This window comes from Colossoma macropomum, unplaced genomic scaffold (genome assembly GCF_904425465.1).
Source record: "Colossoma macropomum unplaced genomic scaffold, Colossoma_macropomum, whole genome shotgun sequence".
Classification (NCBI taxonomy): domain Eukaryota; kingdom Metazoa; phylum Chordata; class Actinopteri; order Characiformes; family Serrasalmidae; genus Colossoma; species Colossoma macropomum.
The window spans coordinates 15,329,550-15,356,121 of NW_023494800.1; the positions used below are offsets into that span (position 1 = coordinate 15,329,550).

General features: G+C 39.9%; 2 protein-coding genes across 2 annotated transcripts; both read right to left on the bottom strand.

The window, feature by feature from the left end:
* Positions 1-1,510: 1,510 nt before the first annotated feature.
* LOC118820536 (titin-like) lies at positions 1,511-16,361 on the bottom strand. Its single transcript, XM_036588900.1, is given in 24 exon segments — positions 1,511-1,596; positions 1,680-1,768; positions 1,969-1,993; positions 2,084-2,206; positions 2,386-2,691; positions 2,939-3,232; positions 3,648-3,908; positions 4,044-4,301; positions 4,741-5,016; positions 6,277-6,558; positions 6,609-6,653; positions 7,302-7,595; positions 7,878-8,138; positions 8,319-8,576; positions 9,748-10,023; positions 10,162-10,443; positions 10,548-10,859; positions 11,538-11,831; positions 12,015-12,275; positions 12,625-12,882; positions 13,685-13,960; positions 14,723-14,998; positions 15,232-15,585; positions 16,295-16,361. Coding segments are annotated over 24 exon segments (5,496 nt in total). The 3' UTR covers positions 1,511-1,528.
* Positions 16,362-18,489: 2,128 nt separating this feature from the next.
* On the bottom strand, positions 18,490-26,572 carry LOC118820537 (V-set and immunoglobulin domain-containing protein 10-like 2). Its single transcript, XM_036588901.1, has 10 exons — positions 26,230-26,572; positions 25,740-26,015; positions 21,837-22,094; positions 21,350-21,610; positions 20,899-21,192; positions 19,826-20,137; positions 19,109-19,231; positions 18,995-19,019; positions 18,722-18,813; positions 18,490-18,608 (listed from the first exon to the last, which is right to left on the bottom strand). The coding sequence occupies exons 1-10, from the start codon at positions 26,570-26,572 to the stop codon at positions 18,538-18,540; spliced, it is 2,055 nt and encodes a 684-aa protein (XP_036444794.1). The 3' UTR covers positions 18,490-18,537.

Below are 26,572 nucleotides of genomic sequence, written 5' to 3' on the forward strand. Positions count from 1 at the left end.
TGAAGTTTAACAAAGGACTCTAAATGTAATGTCTGTACATTTCTTGCTGAAATGTATAATTGGAGCAGTTCTGTTTCAACAGTTGACGATACTTTGCACAAAATTCTCTGGTTTGTTTACGGTTATTTTTGTTGATTTTTGTTCGGAAAAACCTGGAATGATTTCTGTTACTTAGTCTAATTTTATGTTGGATATCATGCCTTTGGTTGTGTAAGTTTGATTGTTTTTTACACTTATATTTACTTTTTGGTGATTTTTTTTGTATATTTGCAGCTTTTCAATTGTATGTTTCTTTCTGGCACATGATTAAATGCAGTGTCTTGTTCACACTTTCAGTAGCTAACTACTAATTTTTCAGTAGCTATCCCAACTCTGACCCACACACACACACATACATACATACACACACATATACAAACACATACACACACAGACACACGCACCTTAACATTAGGCCATGTAGGAGGAGAACAGAGTGAAGGGACACAGCACCTCCACACTTTTATTCCCCGCAGGTTCGACCCAACACCACATGTGTAATATAAATGTGTAGGAGGTGTTCAGTGTGAAGGCATTGAAAATGTATTATTTTATATGTTCTTCACAGAAAATAAGCAAAGGCTAAGGAATCTGAGGTTGAAATAATAATAATAAATTGCATAATTTTTTCTTTTGGTAAACCAAAACACCACACAATGGTTAAATAAGAGTATGGACTCTTTTATCATTGAATTTAGATTTCTTAAGCCAGTCTTTAAATTTATTCTTGCAAAATTTAGGTTTTAAGTAGTGAAGTAGTGAACTCAGTGAATACTGAGTTCAAAATGGTTTCACAACTACAAAACAACCTTTTGACTTTGTATTTTCTCAAAAGGGAGTAATCATATTTCTTTTGACCTTTTTCTGAATATGAACGGTCATCTCTCCTATTTTAGAGGAAGAATATTCTTCCATTCCCTCTTGTTGAAGAATATATTATGTACAGAATCTCTTGTCTGAAATAAACAGAAGTTTTGTAAATAAGTATATATTCAATCTCAAATGCTGCCAGATCTCTTACAGAAAATTGAGCAAACTGCCTGACAAATAAATCAGTAACAAAATAAATGATGCATTTGAAAGGAAAGTACTTTTATTTATTACAAACATTCAATTCACAAAATATTAAAAAAACATCATGAATGAATATTAAAGGGAGTCAGTTTGTTTCCAGGTTTTAGTCAATGCTAATTCTCTTGACCTTTTAAAACAAGACTAGAAAACACTGGTTAAAGGCTTTAAAAAAAGCAATTGATGTTTATTTTATAATCAGGCAACTTTTTAAGGTTGTAAATACTAAAAGATACTACTGTGTGCAGTTATTGTAAGTAATGCCACTTTCTATATTAAAGATTGTAAACTACAAATACCAGCTAGCTTCAACAAAAATACACAGCTTTTTTGCCAATGTCTTGCTCATAAAAACAGATTTTCAGCAGATAAGCAAACTGTTTATTTGCTTTTTTGTCTTTGAGGCTGTGAAGGAGATTTATTTCATGGGGGAGGAGCACAGGTGTGTTGCTGTTGAGCTGGGTCTTGGCGTTATCACAGGATCACCTGAAAAAAACTGAATTACTAATGGAGTGTAAAAGGAGATGTCGGTGTATTCTACACATGCACAAAAATTGATTTCTACTGACTCCTGAAACCTGGAACTGAAGGACTTGCATCTTCTCCAGTAACCTCGTCCTCAGGGAAGTTGATATTTTCTCTGGACTGGCTGTTCTGCCTTTGAGAGCAGAGATTCAGGAGAAATATACCAATGCTAATCAGTGGATATGCTTAGGCACATCAGTTGTAATTATACTGTTATTTCTATAGGTCGAGTGAGTGACTCACTAAGTTGAGTGATATATTAATTCAGTCAACATACTAAATAATTCTGTATAAAAAAATAAGACTTGAAATATTTGTATTAGCTATTATTACCTGCCAAATATCATGTCATGAAAACCTGAAGAAACACATTTGAAAAGCACATTTAATGTATGGTGATGGAAATGACACAAGGCATATTTTTGCTATATCTCTGTGGGACACTTACGTGGGATGTTGTTGCGGTTCCTCACCACATAAATGAAGATCAGCACAGTAGCTACTGTCGCCACAAGCATACCTCCGATGGCTGCTCCGATCACAGCAGAATAGGCCCTGAAAGGTGGCAGAGCTACAAAACAGGAGGACAGTTATGCCTAAAGAACTGAACATCATAAGGACTGGATTTCAGTTTATGCTTATTAAAATGTTGTACTCCTAACATTAGGTCATTGTATGGAGAACAATCAGTCATGTCACCCAACTGATATTCTACCCTGTGCAATGTCAAATTACTCATTAAGTTCTCACCTGGACTCTTGATCTCTGAAGGATGTCCAATGGTACGGCGATTGACAGCTGTTACACGGAAAGCGTATTTGCCAGTAGGATCCAGGTTGTTGATCTGGTAGCTGCGAGTGCTGGGATCCAGATCTGCTGCCACTTTCTGCCAGAGAGGGACAATGCCACTTTTGCCTACAGGGAGCCTCTGAAGCTCAATGAAGAACCCAGTGAGGTCATCATCTGCCTGAATCAGCCACTCCACAGTAACATCTGTCCGCTGATGGCTGCTGTATGTGATTTTAGTGATGGTGACATTTGGAGGCATTGGGTACCCTGAATCAAGTATGCATTAAAATGAAAGTTAATGACATCAATCATTTCTGTCTGTTGGGAAGAAAATCAGTGATTGGCACAACAAATCAGGATCAGAGTGTTCCATATGAGATTCAAATTACTGGCCTTAAAAACAGTAATGTTACAATTAGCTAAAGTCTCTGAAGCATTACTGAGAGTGAATTCACTTTGAAATCCATGTGACATGGTGTAGGTTTGTATGTATATGTGTTTGCACTGAACTCACTCAACACCACCAATTTGACAGGGATCTCTGCTCCTCCGACAGCGTTTTTAGCAGAACACCAGTACTGGCCACTGTCCACCATGCTGTCTGTTTCCCGCACTGTCAGGTTAGACCAGGCTGCAGCTTGCTGAAGGACATACTTCTTGGGTGTTTCACCTACGTTCTGCCTTAAGTTGTTGTACCAGGTGACCTCTGTGGCTGCTGGATAGTTTTTGCTCAGAATGCAGGTGAGCAGGACATCATTACCCTCATAGACAGAAACCACACTGCGCTGAGTCATCAACACTGGAGCCTCTGGAAGGAAGAGCCTTATGAATAGACCATTCAGGTGCAGCCACATATCTGGGAGCTGCCACATGTTGCAGGTTCAGCCACATATCTGGGAGCTATTTATGCTAATTTCACAGAATCTAAAAGCAATTCATGCATTCTGATTGCCCATTGGTCCATTTCTAGTCACAAGTAGCCGTATCAATCCAAAATTTCATACCATTCATGCTCTAAGAAACCTGATTCAGATAGTGACAGACTTTACCTGATGCTAATTACCAGATGATCTGAGTTAAATCAGAGGAAACACACGTAACAGTTATGTGATGTAGTCCCCCATGACTAGAACAGGGAAACTTTGTGAGGTGACCTAATGCAGTTCCTTACATTTACAATTTTAAATAGTATTGCTTTGATTATTGTAATAAACAGCTCTTACCCAATGTTAATACACACATCTTGCTCTCTTTATTTAGTGGGTGTTTGGCATGGCACACAAAGGCTTTGCCACTGTAGTTGGCACTGGAACGTAGCACCAGTATGTTGGAGTTCTCCTCAGATGTACCCTGCCTGTCCCCTGAACTGGTGGCCCACCACAGCAGAGCCCGAGGGAAACCACCTTCCCAGGAACAGGACAGCATCAGGTACTCATTATTACGAGTTACATATACAAAACACTGGGGTTCTCCATAGGGCAGCCCTGGGAACATTAGATTATTGTTAGAGCCACTGCACATACATTTTTGATTAAATTTATACCAGAAGATAACATGACTAATTCATCCTCTGTGTGGTTAGGACTGACATCAGTGAAGTTCAGTGGTACCATACTCACATGTCCTGGCGCTACAGCTCTGCGTGACATTTAGTGCAACATGTGAACCATAGCAGGTGAATACAGAGTTGTTAGCAGTATCAGGGCCTGGCTGAATTCGAGTGACATTACTGACTCCTTGTTGATTGTCTCCATTCACATATGGACTCCATTTCAGAGCAGCTGGAGGGTAACCCCCCTCCCAGGAGCAGACGAGGGCCAGGTCAGTGTAGTTGTTTGCTGCAAACATGGAACAAGATGGAGCTCCATCTGGTGGATCTGTGGGAACAAGATTACTGTGACACAGGATCACTAATGATTAGGCTTATTTTAGCTAAGTGGAAGAAAGGTGATACTACTTAATGTGAGCTAAAGGAGGTCAGATCCGATTGCTTTTTCTAGGAAGAGACAGCAGCATAAAAAAGTATTCCAAAAAGAAGTGTACTGTACAGCTACTGTGGATAGCACAACAGTTAAAAATGGACAAGATGATTTAAACCCTTCTAGAGAAGAATCTGTGGGTAACACTTTAATGTGTTATATAACAATATTTTGCAAAGTTTGCAATATAAAAAATGTGAAAGGAAGAGTGAAACTGCTTAAGACCTTAAGGACAAGGAAAGAGGAAAGCACTACAGCTCCAAAGAAGGCAGCTGAGTTGGAGTGCAAAACATAATAGCCCAGCAGACTCATGGCAGTAGCGTGTAGGAGCACTCACAGTAGACGGTGAGAGTTATGGTCTTCTTGGAGCGGGTGTTGAGATGAGTGTTCTGGGCCAGACAGGTATAGTACCCTGCATGCCCATGCAGAACCTTGGTGATGATGAGCTGTGCTCCACTGAAGATCTCTGAGTTATTGTAGAACCAGATGTACTGGCCTGGAGGATTAGAGGAGGCTTGACACATGAGAGAAACGGATCCTTTTTCCAGTGCTATGTAACCTCGATCCATTACTGAGTAGGTTATGACATCAATCTGAGGTAAGTCAGGGCCATCTAAACAGAGGACACCTATAGTTACTTATCTGTAGATAAACTTGAAATTGAATTAGATTTATGGAGACTAGCCTTAGACGTTACATAATACAATATCTTAAAGGTTTTTGACCCCAGCCTCTTGTTTCACAGCAAGAAGTCTCTTTGCCTAGGATCTAAGATGCATTAGATTTGCTAATCATTTTTGAGCCGTTCATTCACTTCATTTCCCTGCACTTTTATGTGAAAAATATTTTTACGCCTAGCTCTTAGTTTTAACCCTCAGTTTGAGTTTATCTTTGGTGTTTAAAGGAATTCCACCAGTTCTTCGAAATCACTCCGTCTATAATTCAGTCTATAAAATGTAAACAAAGTCATTCAGAGTGGTTCAGTGTAAACTTGTTCATTGTAGAGAAACTTACTGATTTAGATTTCTTTATAGGGATGGTGACAGGAACCAGGGGTCATGGTGTCTACAGCACAAATATGGCCATTTTATTTGCTCTCCATAATGAACAGTGACCCTTCATGCATCTTGAGTGCTTTATGTAATGCTGATAATGGCAAAATAATAATGAATCTGAAATAATAAAAAAATACTATTACTACTAAAAGTACTATTTCATGACACAACTCCCTGCTTATGCCTCTCCACCATGAATTAATTTTAAAAATATTATAGAACAAAACCTCATCTCAAAACTACAGAATAACAATGTTTTAGGCATCAGGCCGTAAATCTTTGAGGTAGCTTTTAGAGGTATTAAACTCTTCAGACGTCTGGTTCCTATCACTACAACTGTGAACAATTCTGATAAAGCAATTGTCTCTAGTGTGGAGCATTTCACATAACATTCTGAATCACTTTGTTTACATCTTAACCATTTAATTATGCAAATATTTTAAAACACTGGTACAATCCTCTTTTAAGCAACATGACATCAAGTGATGCCCAAAAATGAATTATTATCTTCAGGAGCAGTGTCAGTGTGGTCCTTAGCAAAGTGCAGATGGTAGATTTGTGTGTGCTCATAGTGAAGGCTTTGTTTACATGAAGCCTGGAAAATGTTAAAAGACACCATCTTCACTTTGATTTGAGCAGATTGGATTGGTAAGAGATGCTATCCAGATATTTGGACAGTCTTTTATTGTACAGTTAACAGTGGACAGATGCATGATCTGGGCCTGTTTTATTTCCATGAAAACTTTTGAAAAATGATGTGGAGACGGAATCTGCTGAGAGGAGCGATGACTATTAGTGCTATGAGAGCTCCCACTTACATAAGACATCTAACCAGATACGGTCACTGCGCTGCTGGTTGACCTCGTTCCTGGCCAGGCACCTGTACCAGCCAGTGTGATTACGGGTAACCCAAGTGACATTGACAAGACTGCTGTTCCACTTAGCCAGTGTTGTGAGCAATCCAGTTTGGCTCTCCTGCTCCCATATGTAGTTAACTGGACCCGTACCTTTTTCCACAACACAGCGCATCCACACTGACATACCCTCTGCTGGTGAAGAGTCACTCAGCTGAATATAAGGTTTGGAAACGGGCACTGCAAGACATCACATGAGTTTGTAAGTCAGCATTATTGGCATAATTTGAGACAATCATTAAAATAAACTTAAAAATAATATATTATCCTGCACTGTGCAACTGTCAAAGACTATATAATTTGGCTTTATAAAAGTTTTGCTTCTTTTCAGGACACTTGCTTTAATTTTTCCAAATTAATTTGCAGGGATATTTTTCCATAGCTTGAAAGCTCAGTCTTAGAAGTTTTCTATGTTCTGCCTCTCACAATCCAAGCAGAGGTCTGGACTCTGGGGTGGTCAGTCCATTGTTCTGAGAACACAAGCAGCTTCTTTTTTGATCTGCAAAGTTTTTTTTTCTTTTTTGTCTGTTTACTTTTCTCAGTAAGAGCTCCTTTACAGCCACACATACTTTCAAGACCCATAGTGTTCAATTCTTCTCATAGTGGAGACGAGTCAAGCTTGATTTTCTCCTGTCCCTCGAAGATAAAAACTTTAAGTACTGTTTATCTGATTGTGACAGTTTTAGTGGTCTACTAGGTCTTGTACGGTTGTTAGGAGTCCCATTTTTTTGTATATATTTAAATCATTTTTAACTCTTCCTTTGACTTTCCCTGTCCTTATGCAAGAGGATTATTTTAACTTATATCTAACTTAATGGCCTTTTTGACAGGTGGTCTCTGACTTTTGCACAGTACTGTATTCCTTGTATCAGAGTCTGCTAGTCTGTGTCTTTTTTAGGCTACTACAGATTAGTTTGTAGTGAACTTACTTATCACCAGCAATGTGATGGGAATTTCTGCTGTTCCAACAGCATTGGTTGTAGAGCACCAGTACTGACCACTGTCCACCATGCCATCCGTCTCCTGCACCATCAAGCTGGACCAACCAGCTGCTTGCTGCACAACATACTTATTGGGTTTGTCTCCCACTTTTTGCTGTGTGTTGTTGTACCAGGTAATCTCTGTGACTGCGGGGTAGTTTTTGCTCAGACTGCAGGTGAGTTGAACGTTGCTGCCTTCAAAAACTGAGACCACACTCCGTTGAGTCATCAAGACTGGGGCCTCTGGAAGCAAGAGGTATATGTAATGGCAGTTTAGATTATGTCTATTTACAAAACAAATGAAATATTTCTCAGAATGGCTCCTTTAAGTGTGCTGAGCTGTGGGACATGTTGTTCCTTGTGTAATAAATTAATGGAATGACACAATTCAAATGTCTGACTTCAAAGTTTGAGAAATAGAAAGTGATGGTTCTCAGTCAGCTCAGTCTACCACTGTATATTGTTCTTTACAGTGTGAAACATTAAATTCAAATTCTTTTGAACAGTATGACAAACACTCCTTACCTAGCTTTAACACACATTGCCTGCTTTCTTTGGCCAAAGGATGTTTGGCATGACATACAAATGTCTTGCCACTGTAGTTGGTACTAGAACGCAGGACCAGGATGTTTGAAGTCTCCTCAGATGTGCCTTGCATGTCCCCTGAACTAGAGGCCCACCACAGCAGAGCCCGAGGGAAACCTCCCTCCCAGGAGCAGGACAGCGTCAAGTACTCATTATTACGGCTGGAATTCGCAGAACACTTGGGTTCTCCATAGGGCAGCCCTATGAAACATGTTTGGATGTTTGTGATGACTGATGACCAAAAGAGTTTTGAAGGTCTATCAGTTTAGTTTGTTTTAAGTTCATTAAGTTCATTTTTTAAGAGTCACATTTATGCCAGATTCTGTGTACAATATATCACACAAAGTCACAACTGATTTAAGTCAGTGTTTCTACACTCACACGTCTTAGTGCTGCAGCTCTGGGTGACATTTAGTGCAACATGTGAGCCATAGCAGGTGAATACAGAGCTGTTAGCAATATCAGGGCCTGGGTAGATCCGAGAGATGTTAGTGATTTCCCCTCTGTCGTCTCCATTCATATATGGAATCCACTTCAGGGTAGCTGGAGGATATCCGCCCAGCCAAGAGCAGAAAAGGGACAGGTCAGAGTAGTTGTTCACTGGGAGCATGGTACACGATGGAGCGCCATCTGGTGGATCTGGGGAAACAAGGCAACACATGGTAGCCGAGGTCTATGACTTGTATTGCCTGTCAGGGATGTTGCAAAGATAAGATGGTACACCTTGTTTGCCTGCACACATGGTCAAGCATTTTATACCAATAATGTCATGTAGTAATGTGACATATTATGCAACTGGTAGTACAAATATATTACACACATGAAAGATATCTACCTTTCCTTTCTGGAAGTGACACGTTGACAAGTTAAAAACAAAGCAGTTGGAGCTTCAGAATCCTGCCCTGTTCTCCATGTCCTCTGAGAGGAACAACTTGGTACCTCTGATTGTCCCAGACTAGTGCCCCTGCTCTTGGGATGACTATTAGTTTGGGTTGCTCCTGGGTTGGTTTGGCTTGCTACCTGGACTAGCCCACAGGACAATCATGTGCAATGTGGACAAGTTATCATAAATTGTGCACATCATTTGCCTTCTACTGTGACCATCCCCTCAGCAGGATTCCTGCTCCTTCTGATACCTTTTTTAACACTCTTCTGTGTTGCATACCTGTGCATTGCAATGTAGCAGTACCTTTGGTTAGGAACTCAGAAAAATTTTTTTCCACATCTGCCTTATGCTTAGCTGCATGGTTTTATACACCCTTAGACTTGCCCTCTGCCATTTTCAGTAGAGCCACTACCTTTCTGGGCACCAATGAACTGGTTCAAGCTTGTTTAGGGCTAATTATGACTATGTAAAGAATCACTGGTTCCAGTGAGTGCCTCTTCTTAGGCTTGCAAATAGGTGGCGTGGCTAAAAGCGCATGCCTCCAAATCCCACCCCAAGCATGTTTTTATACAGCCCTTGCTACATCTTATACATAGCCCCTTTTTACATCTTCAGAGATTTGGTTAATTTCTAAAACACCTTTTGCTTCATGTAGCAATTCCCAGTGCCTTACTAGGTGGGCATGTCAGTTAAAAATTCTGCCCTTTGGCCTGATCACTGGCCCAAAGTCTCTTTACCAAGTATGTGCGGGCACACAATGAGTATCCACTATATTTGCATGCCATGTTTGAGACCCATAGAACTAGAGAGTTTTCTTTCTACAGAACTCTTAACAGGTACTGCTTGAGCATTGTAATGTAGCAGTACCTTTGTTTAGGAAGCTCTGGTTAAGAACTAAGGCATGCAGTGTGTGGAAGCACTCACAGTAGACAGTAAGAGTGATTGATTTTGTGGAGCGGGTGTTGAGGAAAGTGTTTTGAGCCAGACAGGAATAGTTGCCAGTGTGCGTTCTCAGGATCTTGATAATGCTGAGCTGTGGTCCACCGTTGATACGGGAGTTGTTGTAGAACCAGACATACTGACTGGGAGGGTTAGAGGAGGCTTGACACATGAGGGAAACATTCCCTTTCTCTAAGGCTGAGAAACCACTCTCTGTTACCAAGTAGGGTGTGACATCAATCTGAGGCATGTCGGGACCATCTAAACAGAAGAGACCAGTATTAATATACAAGCAAGCAAACTTAAAGTGGATATGACTATGAAACAACTGTCACTGGCAACATTTTAAGAGCTGCCAGTGAAATCACGTGGATATACTAAGAGATCTAAGACACTCACATATAGCATCTAACAAGATGCGGTCACTGCGCTGCTGATTGACCTCGTTCCTGGCCAGGCACCTGTACCATCCTGTGTGGTTACGGGTAACCCAGGTAATGTTGATCAGACTGCGATTGCTCTCAGCAAGTGTGGTAACCAGCCCACTGCGGCTCTCCTGCTCCCATATGAAGTTAATGGGCTCTGTGCCATTCTCCAGACCACAGCGCATCCACACTGATGTGCCTTCCACAGGTGAGGGATCACTCAGCACAATGTAGGGTTTAGAGACTGGCACTGACACTGTCAAAGTGTAAAAGGCTACAGATGTAGTATCTGATACTTAACAGTTGTCACTGTTCCATAGATGTAATACAGGTTCATGTCAGTGTCATATCAGTTCTCACCTGGGCTCTTGATGTCTGAAGGATTTCCAGTGGTACGACAATTCATAGCTGTAATGCGGAAAGCATATGTCACGGTAGGATCCAGATTGTTGATCTGGTAGCTGCGGATGCTGGGCTCCAGATCTACTGCCACTTTCTGCCAGACAGGAACATTGTCATTCTTCCCCACAGGGACAGAGAGCTTTTGGTACTCTATAAAGAATCCAGTAAGGTCACCATCTGTCTGGATCAGCCACTCCATATTAACATCTGTCCGCTGTCGACTACTGTATATGATTTTACTGACGGTGATGTTTGGAGGCATTGGGTACCCTGAATCAAACAGGCATTGAAACAAAGTTGTTTTTTAGTCAGCTGGCAAGAAAATCAGTCGGTGGCACAACACATCAGGAGCACACATAATGTGTAGCTTAAGACAATTATAAGCAGAAAAGTATACTTGCAGAAACCCAGAAGGTACAACATACAACAGTTACTTCCAACCTACCAAATGCAACCTGCAACATTTTGATAAATATGTCTTTGGAGTGTTTACGGAAAACAAAAAATGTTAATGCACCATTAATGTGCATCCTGGGCCTGCTTTTTAGAGACAATGAGCTTATATTATGCCCTTATATCTGTAATTGCATTATGTTATTGCTGTCCAGCCTGTTATGGAGCCTTGTTTAGCTGACTGTTAAAGCTGAAAACTCAGGCTCTCACAAGTACATTATGTGGATGAAAAATGGAACAAATTCTCTGTACACTTGCTAGCCATTAACTGACTCTAACACTTTCTTAAAGCTACATGCACATGCTAGGCCACACATACAGGGATGTGACATAAAAATAAAAATAAATAAAAATAATGACACTTTGCACCTCATTATCATAGTCTAGATCTTTTCAAATCCAGTGTGCTGAAGTAGATGGACATTACAACAAACATTGTGTCACTATCCAATTACTTACTGGCTGCAGTTTAAAATTAGTTTGAATTTAACTTACTCATTACCACCAACAATATGGGCATCTCTGTTCTTCCCACAGCGTTGGTAGCAGAACACCAGTACTGGCCACTGTCTACCATGCTGTCTGTTTCCCGCACTGTTAGGTTGGACCAGGCTGCAGCTTGCTGAAGGACGTACTTCTTGGGTGTGTCACCTACGTTCTGCTTTAAGTTGTTGTACCAGGTGACCTCTGTGACTGCTGGGTAGTGTCTGCTCAGAAGGCAGGTGAGTTGGACATCATTGGTTTCATAGACAGAAACGACACTGCGGTCAGCTACCAATACCGGTGCCTCTAGAAAAACAGATATTTTGGAAAATAGTTAAGAACATCTTCATTAAGTCGATTAATTCAAATATTGTGGAAAAGAGAAAATAGTTGTCCTGTAAAATGCTTCAGTTTGTTAATATATATTGTTCTTTACACTGTGAAATACTACCATTGTCAACCATGATGCGTATAATGAACAGTCCTTACCAAGTTTTAACATACACTTCTTGCTGTCTTTATTTAGCGGATGTTTAGCATAGCATACAAAGGTTTTGCTGCTGTAGTTGGCACTGGAGCGCAGAACCAGGATGTTGGAGGTCTCCTCAGATGTGCCCTGCATTTCCCCTGAACTAGAGGCCCACCACAGCAGAGCACGAGGGAACCCACCCTCCCAGGAGCAGGACAGCATCAGGTGTTCATTATTACGGCTGGAATTCGCAGAACACTGAGGTTCTCCAGGAGGCAGCCCTAGGAAAAAGAAAATATAGTTCATTAAAGGTTTTTTTAACTTTATTAGGCAAATTCAAATGTGTTCTACTTTCTCTTTTTTTAGTCCATTTTCATTAACAAATACATACAATTTAGTGTTACTCCGAAAAGGTGTACATCTTTCATTCATCCTGTAAGTCATCATGTTAATGACCAAAGGCTGAAAGATAAATAATGATTCAAGCACAGTCAGCACTGATGTGCCAGTTACCTTACTGAATGTCATAATATATGGCTAATTTACATGACGTCAGGCATGTCCTTCAATACAAACCCCCCATATGGCATTACACTTCTAAAAACTCCAAATAAAAATCAAGATACCCACATGTCCTGGTGCTACAGCTCTGGGTGATGTTTAGTGCAACATGTGAACCATAGCAGGTGAATACAGAGTTATTAGCAGTATCAGGGCCTGGCTGAATTTGGGTGATATTATAAATTTCCTGTTGGTTGTCTCCGTTCACATATGGACTCCACTTCAGTGTTGCTGGTGGATATCCACCCACCCAGGAACAGAAAAGGGCCAGGTCAGTGTAGTTGTTTGCTGGGAACATGGAGCAAGTTGGAGCACCATCTGGTGGATCTGTGAAAACAAGCCCTCTGTATAACTGGACAGGGAACATGTTCAGCAAAGTAATTCGTCTGTATCAGAGCTGCATGCAGGCTGGATTTGGAAGTGTTTTTAGTCTATCTGCGTAGATGACTGAGGTTTAATTAGATAAGTATGAGCTTTACTCTCGGCATGCCATGTAATAATAGATACAATAGCCAAATATAATTTTATTTTTCATTAATATACAGTCATATCCAATGTTTGGGCATTCTTGGTCAAATTACATGTTTTGCTGAAGTGAAAATAAGCACACATCCTCTACATTTAATGCACAATTACTGTTTATTTGCTGAATTTAACATATTGAAAGGAGAAACCCCAAATGTGTCTTGTACAAAAGTTATGACATATTTAACATTTTGTTTTATTTTTTCCAATATGTTAAACTCAACAACTAAATAGGACTTGTGCTCTAAAATTTGTAGGAAAATGCTGCATTTAAGTTCCCTGTAGAGGCTGTGTTTAAACTTTTGTATACGCATATTCTGTATACTGAATTTTCCCTGCAGTTCTTTAAAATGTTTTCTTCTTAAAATGATTAAAATGATTTCTTCACTTCTCAGATGCTTGTACAAAAACATTTTGCAGCACAGTGGCAGCCTGCAAATCTGTAACTGGGTGTACTCATGGACAAGCGTAAGTGAACAAAGAAACCAGTACAGGAAAGATACTGGATAAAACAGCATGGAATGATGAAAACACAAGAGCTTTACTTGGAAAAGACCACAGTTTCCTGACCTCTGTGGACCCTGTGTTGTGTATTAGCACTTACAGTAGACTGTGAGAGTGATTGTTTTCTTTGAGCTGGTGTTGAGGTAGGTGTTCTGGGACAGACAGGTGTAGTTGCCAGTATCCACACGCTGGATGACAGAGATGCTGAGCTGTGGTCCAGAGTAGATCTGTGAGTTGTTGTAAAACCAGACATATCGGCTGGGAGGGTTAGAGATGGCTTGACACGAGAGAGAGACATTTCCTTTCTCTAAGGCTGAGTAGCCTTGCTCCATCACTGAGTAAGCTGAGGCTTCAATCTGAGGCAGATCTGGTCCAACTAAAAAGAGATGACCAATGTTAACATACGTTGAGAATTTAAACTTATAAAACTTATTATGAAGATCAGTGGCTACTACCTCTCCTCTTTAAGAGCCTCCTTCTGTTTATTAACCAGAATTAATGCTTTATATTTCAAACAGACTTATGTTTTAGGGGAGTATGTGAAGACGTGATTAGTAATGTACGTTGTGCATACCAGACAGTGTGCACAGAAGCAATTACTGACTTCATGAATTGCTTTAGTCTGCTCTACAGAAAAACAGGGGCTGAAAAATGTAAAGCAAAATTTGGTTGAGAAAGCAAGATATTGCATAACACTTCAATTTGTAGCCAGCTGTATAGGAAGGTATTTTTGTTTGTAATTGCTGTTGTCCTAGTTTAGTTGCCTAGTATCTTACTTTATCAGTACACTCACAGCACAATGGTTTTTAGTGACTTGCTGCATTAACACAGAATTCAATTGTCAGATGGTCATTGCATGTTGAGTATTTTACAGTGGCTTCAAATGTGCTGCAGATCAGACTAACCATTTTAAGATTCTGGTACTCATTCAGTAAGACTTAAATCTTGTGATAGTACTAAACAAGTTTGATATGAACATTTTCCAATAATTATTTATATCCAGCCATGTTGTCACTGAACGAATCACAATGTTGCACTAAATGATGAGAGTACAGGTTTAATTTATGATGTCAGGAAAGAAGGAACCTCATTGTTATCAACAACAGAACTCACTGGAACTTTTAGAGTCCCCACTCACATAAGACATCTAACCAGATATGATCACTGTTCTGCTGGTTGACCTCGTTCCTGGCCAGGCACCTGTACCAGCCGGTGTGGTTGCGAGTGACCCAGATGATGTTGATCAGACTGCTGTTGCTCTCAGCCAGTGTAGTGACCAGCCCACTGCGGCTCTCCTGCTCCCATGTGTAGCTAATGGGCTCTGTTCCATTCTCCAGACCACAGCGCATCCAAAATGATGAACCCTCCACTGCTGACGAGTTACTCAGTAGAACATAAGGTTTGGAAACAGGCACTGTGGGATGCACCACGGAACTGATTATCTATAAGCATTATTATGTTATAACATGTTCTTATAATATAGTTGTTAATGTGCATGTTCTAATCAGCTATTCAAAAGATTTCACGCTAATGTTTGCAGTTAACACAGAATTAATAATTACAAATTAATCAATTCAGGATGACATAACACATGCTGACATGCTCCTGGTTGTACTAGCTGATCTGACCACAGCATTTTCTACTAACCTAAAACCCGTAGATGCACATAGTAGTAGTAGAGTCTGGCTCCCTCAGCAGTGTCATACAGAGCCTGGCAGGTGTACAAACCCTCTGCAGCTAGAGGAAGCTTCTCTATGGACAGAGATGCAGTGTTTGTGATTACATTCAGATCACCCAGATCTTGTGCCAGCTGCTGCAGCTTTGGACCCTTGCCAAAGTTATACACCACAGCTCGAATAGTGTCTGTGCCTGGTTTAGTGAAGCTCCAGATGTAGACATCAGGGAGGGTGGTGCCACATTCCAGGGTTACTTCATGTTCCACCACACCACTGGTCCTGGCTTCCCTGTACACCACTTGCCCTGGATCAGAAATCTCTAACCCTGAGAGAACAATACATGAACTTAACAAGAAATACCCAGATTCACAAAGACACTCACTGCCTTTCACAAAGCTTGTCTACCCACAAAGCTGATCTTCTGGCATGAGTAGCTTGGCCAAGCTTGTCCACCAGCATGACCAAGCCGGTCCACCAGCATGACTAGACCAAATTAGTCCATCAGCATGACTAGCATGACTAAGCTTGTCCACCATCATGACCAAGCTGGCCAACCACCATTACTAGCTTGACCAAGCTGGTCCACCAGCATGACCAGCTTGAACAAGCTGGTTCACCAGCATAATTAGCTTGACCAAGCTGGTCCATCAGTATGTCTGTCAGCTTGTCTTCCAGCTTAACCAGCTGAGCAGCATAGGTTATATTTTGCCTGGTCTGGTTGGATGTCTACCTTGATCATGAAAGACTAGCTTAGATCACCTGACAGCAACAAAAGCTGGTCTTAGCTGGGTTTTTCAGCAGGGTGTAAGGTAGTTATTGACAAGTGCAGAAGTACACAATAGGTGCATGTCTTATTGTCTCTCTGCAGAAATCATTCATATCCTACACTCAAAAAATGTTAAAATGCAATGTTTATTGATAAGTTACTCTGTGATGCAATTTAAAAAAGAAATGTGAAAACAAAGTTAAACCTTTCGGCAAAGACGTAACTGATAGCTGGAGAGAACCATAGACATCTGTGTGTGACCTCTTACCTTGCAGGAAAGGAAGTAGAACAATGGTCAGTGAGAAATTAGACAGTCGTAACAGTCTGTGTAGCATGGTGACATGACACTTATGTATCCAGTGCTGTGTCTGAGATGGAAGGAAGTCACCAGAACAGTTGCTAAATCCAATTCAGAAAGAAGTGAAATATCCAGGCAGATATCTTAGTAGTGCTTTCAGCCAGTGTGCACAGGCTGGGTGAAGCTGAGTGAGAACTAACCTAGTCTTCGTGAGCTAAATTGGCATAAATTATTCACAAATTCTCATTTCTGTGCACAGGAATACAGCCAGGGTTTAGGATAACATGATGATACCTCATCCATTATTAAGGAGAGAGGGCTGGACAGCTATGCTAACATTCCGTCATACGCAGCAGGTAGACAATTCACTGCCACGCACGCTGTCCCAACACTGTACTTAACATACACTCATGAATAATGTGGGCCTACCTATTTGGAATGAAAGAGTTGTCCATGTATTTAGGTGGATTTGTTTCAAGTCAGTTTCAAAAGCAGAAGAAATATTTAAAAGAAAACTTCAACAACATTTTTTTTATGGTATTTAGTGCGTCCATCGTTTAACTTTATTACAGGTTTCATTCTTTTCAATTGCTTTCAGTTTTTAAGGCTCACACTTCCAGAGTTCAGTCTCAAAAGTTGTTTGCATTTTCATCTCGTGGTCCAAGTATTTCTAGGTACAAATTTAGATTCTCTAAAACCTTATTCCACATCCCAAATGTCCAGTTTCAGTACAAATATTCCAATTTTTTAACAATTTCCTGTTCTCAGTAACAGCTTCTTGACAGTTACATATCATTTCAGAATCATAGTTTTGAGTTGTCTTCTCACAGTGGAAGGACGGACAGAAACATCTGTGGATTTTTCAGATCTGACACAAGAGCAGAGCTTAATCAAAGTGTAGAGGGGTTGAAATGAAATACGGATAGATTTGATATACTTTTTTTTTCTGATACTGAAAAATGAATAATTTATACTTCATGAATATTTTGACTAGAAATTGAATAAAGGAAAGGGTGGTCTCTGACTTTTGGCACAGTATATAAAAGCAAAAGATGAACATGAGATCAAGATTGTAAAAGAGCACTTCTGTTCTGGTCTGTTCTATACTGTGATTACAGCATTGGGAACATAAGCACCAGGAAACATCTACCACAAAGAGGTATTTTTATAAGTTGACGTGATGTATGTGATTTAATATAATTCATCATAATAACAAACATCATTATGTCATGATGTATGCTTGGCAGAGATGGGCTGTATTTGCTGATTTCCATTCTTTTCATACCTTTATTCTTTGTAACACTTACCTTGTGGATTGTGGATGTCTTGGATAGTTTTTAGACACATTGCTTGAATATTTTGATCAACATTATGTGGTACACTACCTGTTTTCTCATACAAGTGCCATTCAGTAAAACACTAAATAAATAAAAATAAAAAACAATAGTAATTATTTTTTCCAAATTCCAGCAGCATTTTTTTATTTTAGTGCAATTACAGTGATATGAAAATATTCAGGTATTGTAAAGACATATTAGGAGTCCATATATGGTGTTTTGACATTCAGATCATCATTCTGTGCATCATGTTCATCAACAGTTGAGTAAAACACTCACATTTCCCCCTCAGTCTCAGTTCCTCCAGCATAATTGCTATTTTCTAACATTTTCAGAATATCATGATTTCCAAAAAAATCAAGTATTTTCATTTTTCTACATTGAACACAGCAGTTGACCTTTATGTGGTGTGAAAATTTCATGATAAATGGATAAATAACACAAAAGAATGTTTTTGCCCTCTCCTGTAAAGTTGCCATTTTTTTAATTGTACATTGTAATTATATAAAAAATAGTTTTTTTATTTTGTTAATTAGTTGTTCATTATGGTATATTGTGGTGCTGGTGTAGTATTCTAATCTTGATACATCCCGTGATTAAATAAAGCAGAAAGTCACTTGCTGGCTTGTTAAGCTTAGTCTATAAACTATTTGTATTTTTAAGATTTGACATGAAATTAATTTTTAAATGAATCTTTTGTTACTGCAGGAGGGATTGTATAAAAGTACCTCCTGTAAGTATAAAAAAGATTGTTAGGTCCTACTTCTAAAGTCCCCAGTGCAAAAAATATTCCACTTTTTGTGTTTCTGTGTCAGTTGATGATTGAAGATTTGCTTTGTGTTCAAAAGCTCCAGCTCAAGGGAATGTCCATTATGGTCACTTTGGCTGCTTTATCTGTGGAGGCAGGTTTGCAGGCATTGCAGATCTTGGCAGTGTTACAGATGTTCCTAGGAAAGATTAGGATTGTCAGATTAGTATTAAACTGAAAGTAAAGGATGATCTGTGTGACTATTAATCCTCATTTGAATGATGGCTAAAAACACCTGTAATTGACCTGTACCTGGTCTCATCTCTGCTCTGCCTCCTTCTTCTGCTCCTCCAACAACCTCGTCCTCAGGGAAGTTAATATTTTCTCTGGACTGGCTGTTTTGCCTGAGTAACCAAAGACATTTCAAGACAAATATATCAAGAATAAAACATTTATATGTGTATTACTTAGTAGATACATCACCTTTTACACTAGGTGCAGAATAGATGAGCATTTTAATGCAAATCTTCATACTATGTATGATGAAGTTAAAAATGGAAAAATCGTCATAATGATATTATTTACCTGCCAAATATCATGTCATGAAGACCTGTAAAAGCAAATTTGAAAAGCAAATTAATGTACAATGATAGTGTCACAGTTGGCACATATCACTCTGCATTAGATTTAGAGACTTACGTGGGATGTTGTTGCGGTTCCTCAGCACATAAAGGAAGATCAGCACAGTTGCTACTGTTGCCACAAGCATACCTCCGATGGCTGCTCCAATCACAGAAGGGTATGCGTTAAAGCCTGGAAGAGCTGGAAGACAGCATAGATATTTCTGTATGTTTATTGTAATTCTGCTGTGAAAAAAATTACAGCGTTGTCCTCTAATGCCTGTTTTTTGGTGCAATAAAAGTAAAATCTCCATGATATATTAATATAAATCAGGTGCACTGTACTGTACATAAGTTTGGAAATAGTGTAGCACTTACGAGCTGAGCTCACAAGAGATGATATAATGTAGAGGAAAATGGGGGGTGCACTCCTTAAAGAGGAATTCCACAAATTTTTCAAAATTTCCACATAATTCATTTCTTACAATGTCAACAAAATCATTCAGGGTAGTCTAGTGTGAAACTTAGTCAGAGTCAGAATTGTCCACAGTGATGCTGATAGTAACCAGACTTCTAAAGAGTTTAATGCCTCTAAAGGCCTAAAATGTGTATTTTGTACATTCATGGCAGAGCTGTACTACTTGTAGGATGTTGTGAGACAAGAGTCCAAAAAGAAAGCTTTTTTTTTTTTACAAACATTTTGAAAAATGGACTTCCGGCGCAGCAGGCCCTGGCCTTTTAACGAGTTCACAAAACCTTGATGTGTATATTGTGTCTCACTTTTTTTTCCTCTCACCTGGACTCTTGATCTCTGAAGGATGTCCGATGGTACGGCGATTTACAGCCGTTACACGGAAAGCGTATTTGCCAGTAGGATCCAAACTATTGATCTGGTAGCTGCGAGCACTGGGCTCTAGATCTGCTGCCACTTTCTGCCAGAGAGGAACAATGTCACTCTTCCCTAGACGACCAGGGAGCCTCTGAAGCTCAATGAAGAACCCAGTGAGGTCTGCATCTGCCTGAATCAGCCACTCCACAGTAACATCTGTCCGCTGATGGCTGCTGTACGTGATTTTAGTGATAGTGACATTTGGAGGCATTGGGTACCCTGAATCAAATGAAAATCAGTAACAAAAGTCATTCAATGAGGTATGATGTTTTAAAATTGTGTTACTGTGCTATTTCATTTACCATAAAATTAATAATTATGAGGTACCATTTCAAATACTATAGATCCATAAATCTTGAAAAAAACAGTAACCTGAAGAAATGTGTTCATTCATATGGTTTTAGCAGCTGCTGGTTTTCATCACCTCCTTCAAATACATGTACAGTGCCCTCAATAACTAAATAAGAGCAACATGCACTATGTAATAAGGTCTTTGCTTTTAATAAGTTTGATCTTACATTAAAAATATATCTCCAAATCCAAATAGAAATGGTTCCCTGACCACAGAACTAAACTTTTGGAATTACCATAACAGTCCTCTGACCTTAACCCCTCTGAAACCTGAGGGTTGAGCTAAAGAAGAGGGTCATCAAGCATGCATAAAGGACTTTGAATGATCTCAAGACATTTGGAAGAAGGAATGTTCTCACTCCATTTATCTCATCCATCATTAAAGAAGGACCCTTAGTGCTGTTGTCTTGGCAAAGGAAACATGTTAAATCCAGGGTTTTGAAAAGAAAATGTGTTTTTAAGTAAAAAATGTTTTTTTCTTCAGATTTTTTTTCTTATTTTTAAAAATAATTTTGGTTCACCGAAAGATACGATTTCTCTCATGTTTTCAGTGTAAGATCAAGCTGATCAAGAGCAAGGACATTTTGTATGTAACTCTATGTTAATGCGTCTGTTTGCTGTGCACTCACTCATCACCACCAATTTGACAGGGATCTCTGCTCCTCCGACAGCGTTTTTAGCAGAACACCAGTACTGGCCACTGTCCACCATGCTGTCTGTTTCTCGCACTGTCAGGTTAGACCAGGCTGCAGCTTGCTGAAGGACGTACTTCTTGGGTGTTTCACCTACGTTCTGCTTTAAGTTGTTGTACCAGGTGACCTCTGTGGCTGCTGGATAGTTTTTGCTCAGAATGCAGGTGAGCAGGACATCATTACCCTCATAGACAGAAACCACACTGCGCTGAGTCATCAACACTGGAGCCTCTGGAAGGAAGAGCCATATGAGAAGACTGTGTACCACATCTTCAATTACTCGAAAAGGGAAGGAACAAGCAACAGAGACATAATAAAGGGTGTTTCTTTCTCTGTTCATAGCAATGTATACATGTCAACAAAATGCTTCCTCCTGAGCACTCCTTACCCAGTTTTAACACACACTGTTTGCTTTCTTTAGCCAATGGATGTTTAGCATGGCATGCAAATGCTTTGCCACTGTAGGTGGCACTGGAGCGCAGGATCAGAATGTTGGAGTTCTCCTCAGATGTGCCCTGCACGTCCCCTGAATCAGAGGCCCACCACAGCAGAGCCCGAGGCAAACCACCCTCCCAGGAGCAGGACAGCATCAAGTACTCATTATTGCGAGTCGCATATGCAGAACACTGAGGTTCTCCATGGGGCAGCCCTGGGAACAACAGCATATTTACACTAAAGAGCACAGGTCTAGGAGTTCTACTGTAAGCAAATTAGTATGTATTGTTAATTTGTTTGTTTGTTTAGACAGTTTAAAGTTGATATTTATAACTTTTCTCTTAATAAATGCATTAAATGTATGCTTGAAATTAATTTATCCTAGAAGAATAGGAAGTTATCAGCTATGAACTCATGGTTGATAGTGATCACATACTCACATGTCCTGGTGCTACAGTTTTGGGCAATATTTAGAGCAACATGTGACCCATGGCAAGTGAATACAGAGTTATTAGCAGTATCAGGGCCTGGCTGGATCAAAGTGACATTAGAAAATCCCTCTCTGTTGTCTCCTTTCACATATGGACTCCATTTCATAGTAGCTGGAGGGTAGCCTCCCATCCAGGAACAGAAGAGGGCCAGGTCAGTGTAGTTGTTCACTGGGAGGATAGAACAAGTTGGAACGCCATCTGGTGGATCTGAGAGAACAAGATATCTATGTGAATGTGCAGTGTTTTTGACCCACCTCTCATTACACACTTAAAATACACTTGTTGTATTTCAGTTGTCAGTCTATTAGCTATAACTACCGTGTACCTACACTCACTGGCTATTTTATCTGGTATGCCTACCACATAAATATACTATTTTGGATGGAGGATCAGTCTCAGTGCAGCATTAACACTAAACAATAGCGGTAGTGGCAGTTGGAGTGGATGTTGCACTGGTATAATTGTATCAGTCACAGCATTTTTAGCTTTACCCATCAGAATATGTAATAGCATCCCCAAGGACTGTGTCCCTTAGGTTCTCAAATGTCACTGGAGCATTGCAGAGACCAAACAGCATAGTATTTGAGGGTTGAGGGTTGAGGGTGTCAAACTCAACCTCTAAAAGGGCCATATTAAACAATCTCAACAAATCAGTGGGCAAGAGAACGCCTACATTTTTATTTCATTTTTGAATAATATTTTAACCTGAACTGGCCATTGTTTATTCAAAACATCAACAGCAAAATATAGGCACTTGGAGTACACCTTGAAATATTACATGAATACTTGAAATATTGAAAAAAGGTATTTTAAACCTACCTATTTGCTTGAACTAGACACTTGGCGTTCATTGTTCATTCATTCTTGGAATCAGTTCATGAACTGCTGAGCTAAGTGTTTATATTGGCTGAACTGCAGCTGAAATGCAGTTAGTCTGTTTGGTGATATGAGTCGTAGAACTGAGGCATAACTGCTGTCCCATAGATTGTTGTTAGGGGAATGTTGTTGGGAAGGGATGTTATGGCTTTCCATAAGTGTAGCAAATCAGCCTTCCCTCATTATCGCAAAGCACCAGTCTCTCAGGGGAACACCTCTTTACGCTGTTCTCTGTGAGGCTCTGGGTAGTTCTTCCTGTCATGTAGTACCTACAGAGATAAAATGGGTTGCAGATCTTCTGCAGCACTGTGCGTGTGACTCCTAGCAGAGGTGACTGGAAACCTCTTCTTCTTCTTCAGACTATTCAATTGCTGCTTGCATCAGAGAACCGAATGTTGCCCTTTCACCTGACTTTTCAAAAGAAGTAATTTCTCAGACCTACGGTCACAGCTCAGCACTCAACTTCTCTCTCCTGGAGTTTCTCCTAATGGTTTGGGTGCATATGCTCAGATTTTCTCTGCCACAGCTCTCTCATTCTGATGCCAGTGGGGACTGTACATGCATCTTCCAGGGTTTTTTTCCCAGAACCTTAACATCTGCAGCGCAATTCATTAGCATGAATTTGACAGTTACCTTTGTCTCCCTCTTGTAATGTTCCTTGAGCAGTTAAACTTGATCTTCTGTGATTTTACACATTTTGGAGAGTGATCCACTCTTCTATGTATAACTCTTCTGGGCTTTAGCTCCCACTGAAATACGTACTTTTGTAGTTCACCATATAAACAGCAGTTTCCAATGTACTGTAATTGAGATTGTTAAACACGTGTAATATGTGTAAACGTTTGCTCTGTTTTCATGAAATTAAATGGAGATTTGGGCTTCAAAGACTCCCACTTCTGTTTCTTTTTCTCTATGGCTTCCCTTTCATCCTCCTAAACTAATCCTTAACCCTTGAACATTTGCAAACATGGAGTTGAGACAGAATGTTTTTGTGAAATTAGGCAATGTTAGTGAGCATTCATTTTTGTCCCAAGAGACTGTAGTGCACTGAAATCATTTACAATCAGCAAGCACAAAGATAAGTGATCACATATGGCTATAAGTACACAGTATATCAGTGTGTTTAGCTGTTACATTCAAAACTTACAATTATAGCAATTTCACATAGACTTGCATAAGTTCCTGTCTTCGATGTCTGTATCAAATCAAAATGCAACTCATGACACGGGCAGTTTGTGTACCTCCTCCCTTAAAAAATCAAAACCTATCTTGTGTGTTCTTGTGACAGTAGGGACTGAAGCAAGTGTGGAGGGCAAGTCTGGGAGTGCCTTCTGTTACTTCTGGGGTGGTCTTAATTTTACAAGAGCATGTTGGGTTAAAAATGATAAAAGAAAGCATAGGATCAGATCTGCTAAGTAATATTAGATGAGCAATGCTTCTGAATTCGAGTGTGAAAACAAGGTGAGATCAAGCAGTTGGCATTCATCATGGTGGATAGAACCAAAAAACAGAGGACTAAAGGCTGATTAGTGGTTTATATCAAGTTTTAAAGCGAAATAGCTTAATAAGTACAAACCCAGTTCCAGTAAAGTTGGGACAGTATGTGAAAAGCCAATAAAAACAGTAAATTCTTGACCTGTATGTATTGACCTGTATTAAACTGACAATAATACAAAAACAATATATTTGATGTTTTACCTTATGAGGGTCATAATTTTTTGTAAATACACACTCATTGTAATTTGATGCCTGCAACATTGGGGCAGACATATGCTTACCACTGTGTTACACCACAAAACTTAATAACTGTTTGGAGACTGAAGACACCAACTGATCCAATTTTGAAAGTGGAATTTTTTTGCCATTTTTCTGTTGTACTGTCATCTGACAGTCGTCAGCTGTGCAACTGCACAGGGCCTTTGCTGTCATAAGTTGAGCTTAATAAAACACATATTTTAAAAGGGAGACAGTTCTGGACTGCAGGCAGGTCAGTCTAGCACCTGCACTCTCTGATTATGCAGTCATGCTGTTGTAACACATGCAAAATGAGGCTTGGTGTTGTCATGTTGAAATAAACATGGACGTCCCTGAAAAAGACGGCATCTAAAAGGCATGCGTTGCTCCAAAATGTGCTCAGTGTCAATGGTACTTTTACAGTTGTGCAAGTTACCCATTAATACACAACCATGCCATAAAGTCAGCAGCATTTCTGGACATCATCGATATATACCTTCCACCGTGCATAGTAGAGTCTTAACATGCATTTGTGGATGCAGTGACGGACGGTGTTTATTGACAACGGTTTATCAAAGTATTCCCGAGCCCACATGGTGATAATTACAACATTCCATTTTTTAATGCAGTGCCATCTGAGAGGTTTAAGGTCACTGTTATTAATTTGTAGTTTTTAAACCTTTTCCTTTACACACACATTTCTCTGGATTTCTTGAATATTTCATGATATTATGCACTGTAGAGGGTGAAATGTTATTATTAAACTGTTGGACTATTTGCTAATGCTTTTTTGGTAATTTGCCAAGTGTCAACCCATCCTTGCTCATAAGGGACTAGACCTTTCCTGGATGCTCCTGTTATATCCAAGCATGATAGCATCACCTCTTCACCTGTTTAAGATTTTTAAACAGTTCCCAATGTTCCTAGTCTTAAAGTGCCCCTGTCCCAGGTTTTTTGGAACAAGTTGCAGACATTAATTTCAGAATGAGCATATATTTATGAAAAATAATAAAGTTGATAAGATAAAACATTACATATCATATTACATATTTTGTTCACATACAGGGCAAAGTGGATTTATAAATCACAGATTTCTGTTTTCAATTGGAATTTGACTACTCCCAACTTTTTTGGAATTGGGTTTGTAATAGAATATGAATAGAAGATGAAAGCAGGAATGATCTAAAAAAAAACATAAAACACCACGTCTAACAAAAGAGGATGTGGAGAAAATGCACTCACAGTAGACGGTGAGAGTGATGGTTTTCTTGGAGAGGGTGTTGCGGTAAGTATTCTGGGCCAGACAGGCATAGTACCCTGCATGCCCCCGCAGAACTGTACTGATGGTGAGCTGTGCTCCAGTGTAGATCTCTGAGTTATTGTAGAACCAGACGTACTGGCTGGGAGGGTTAGAGGAGGCTTGACATGTGAGGGAAATGTTTCTTCTCTCCAGGGCTGAGTAGCCTTGATCTGTCACTGAGTAGGCTGTGACATCTATCTGAGGCTGTTCTGGTCCAACTGAAACAGACATAACACATGTGAAGAAACATCCGAATGCATTATGCATTATACTAACAATAAATATATTCAGTGAAATGAGAAAAATGTGAGAACCTCATATTTACTTATGGAAATACAACTCTTTGTAGGTCCTCATTTTTACTGGAAGCTTTAGACATGAAGTATCACTGCTTGCAAAAACATCAAACAAGATTGTAAAACCCACACTTACATATGACATCTAACCAGATACGGTCACTGCGCTGCTGGCTGACCTCGTTCCTGGCCAGGCATCTGTACCAGCCAGTATGATTACAGGTGACCCCAGTGATGTTGATCAGATTGCTGTTGCTCTCAGCCAGTGTGGTGACCAGGCCACTGCGGCTCTCCTGCTCCCATATGTAGCTAACAGGCTCTGTTCCAGTCTCCAGTCCACAGAACATCCACACCGATGTGCCTTCTACAGGCGAGCGATCACTCAGCACAATGTAGGGTTTGGACACTGGCATAGATACTATTAAATAGTAAAGGATACCGATGTTGTCAGTGATACCTTGACAGCTGATGTGTTTCAT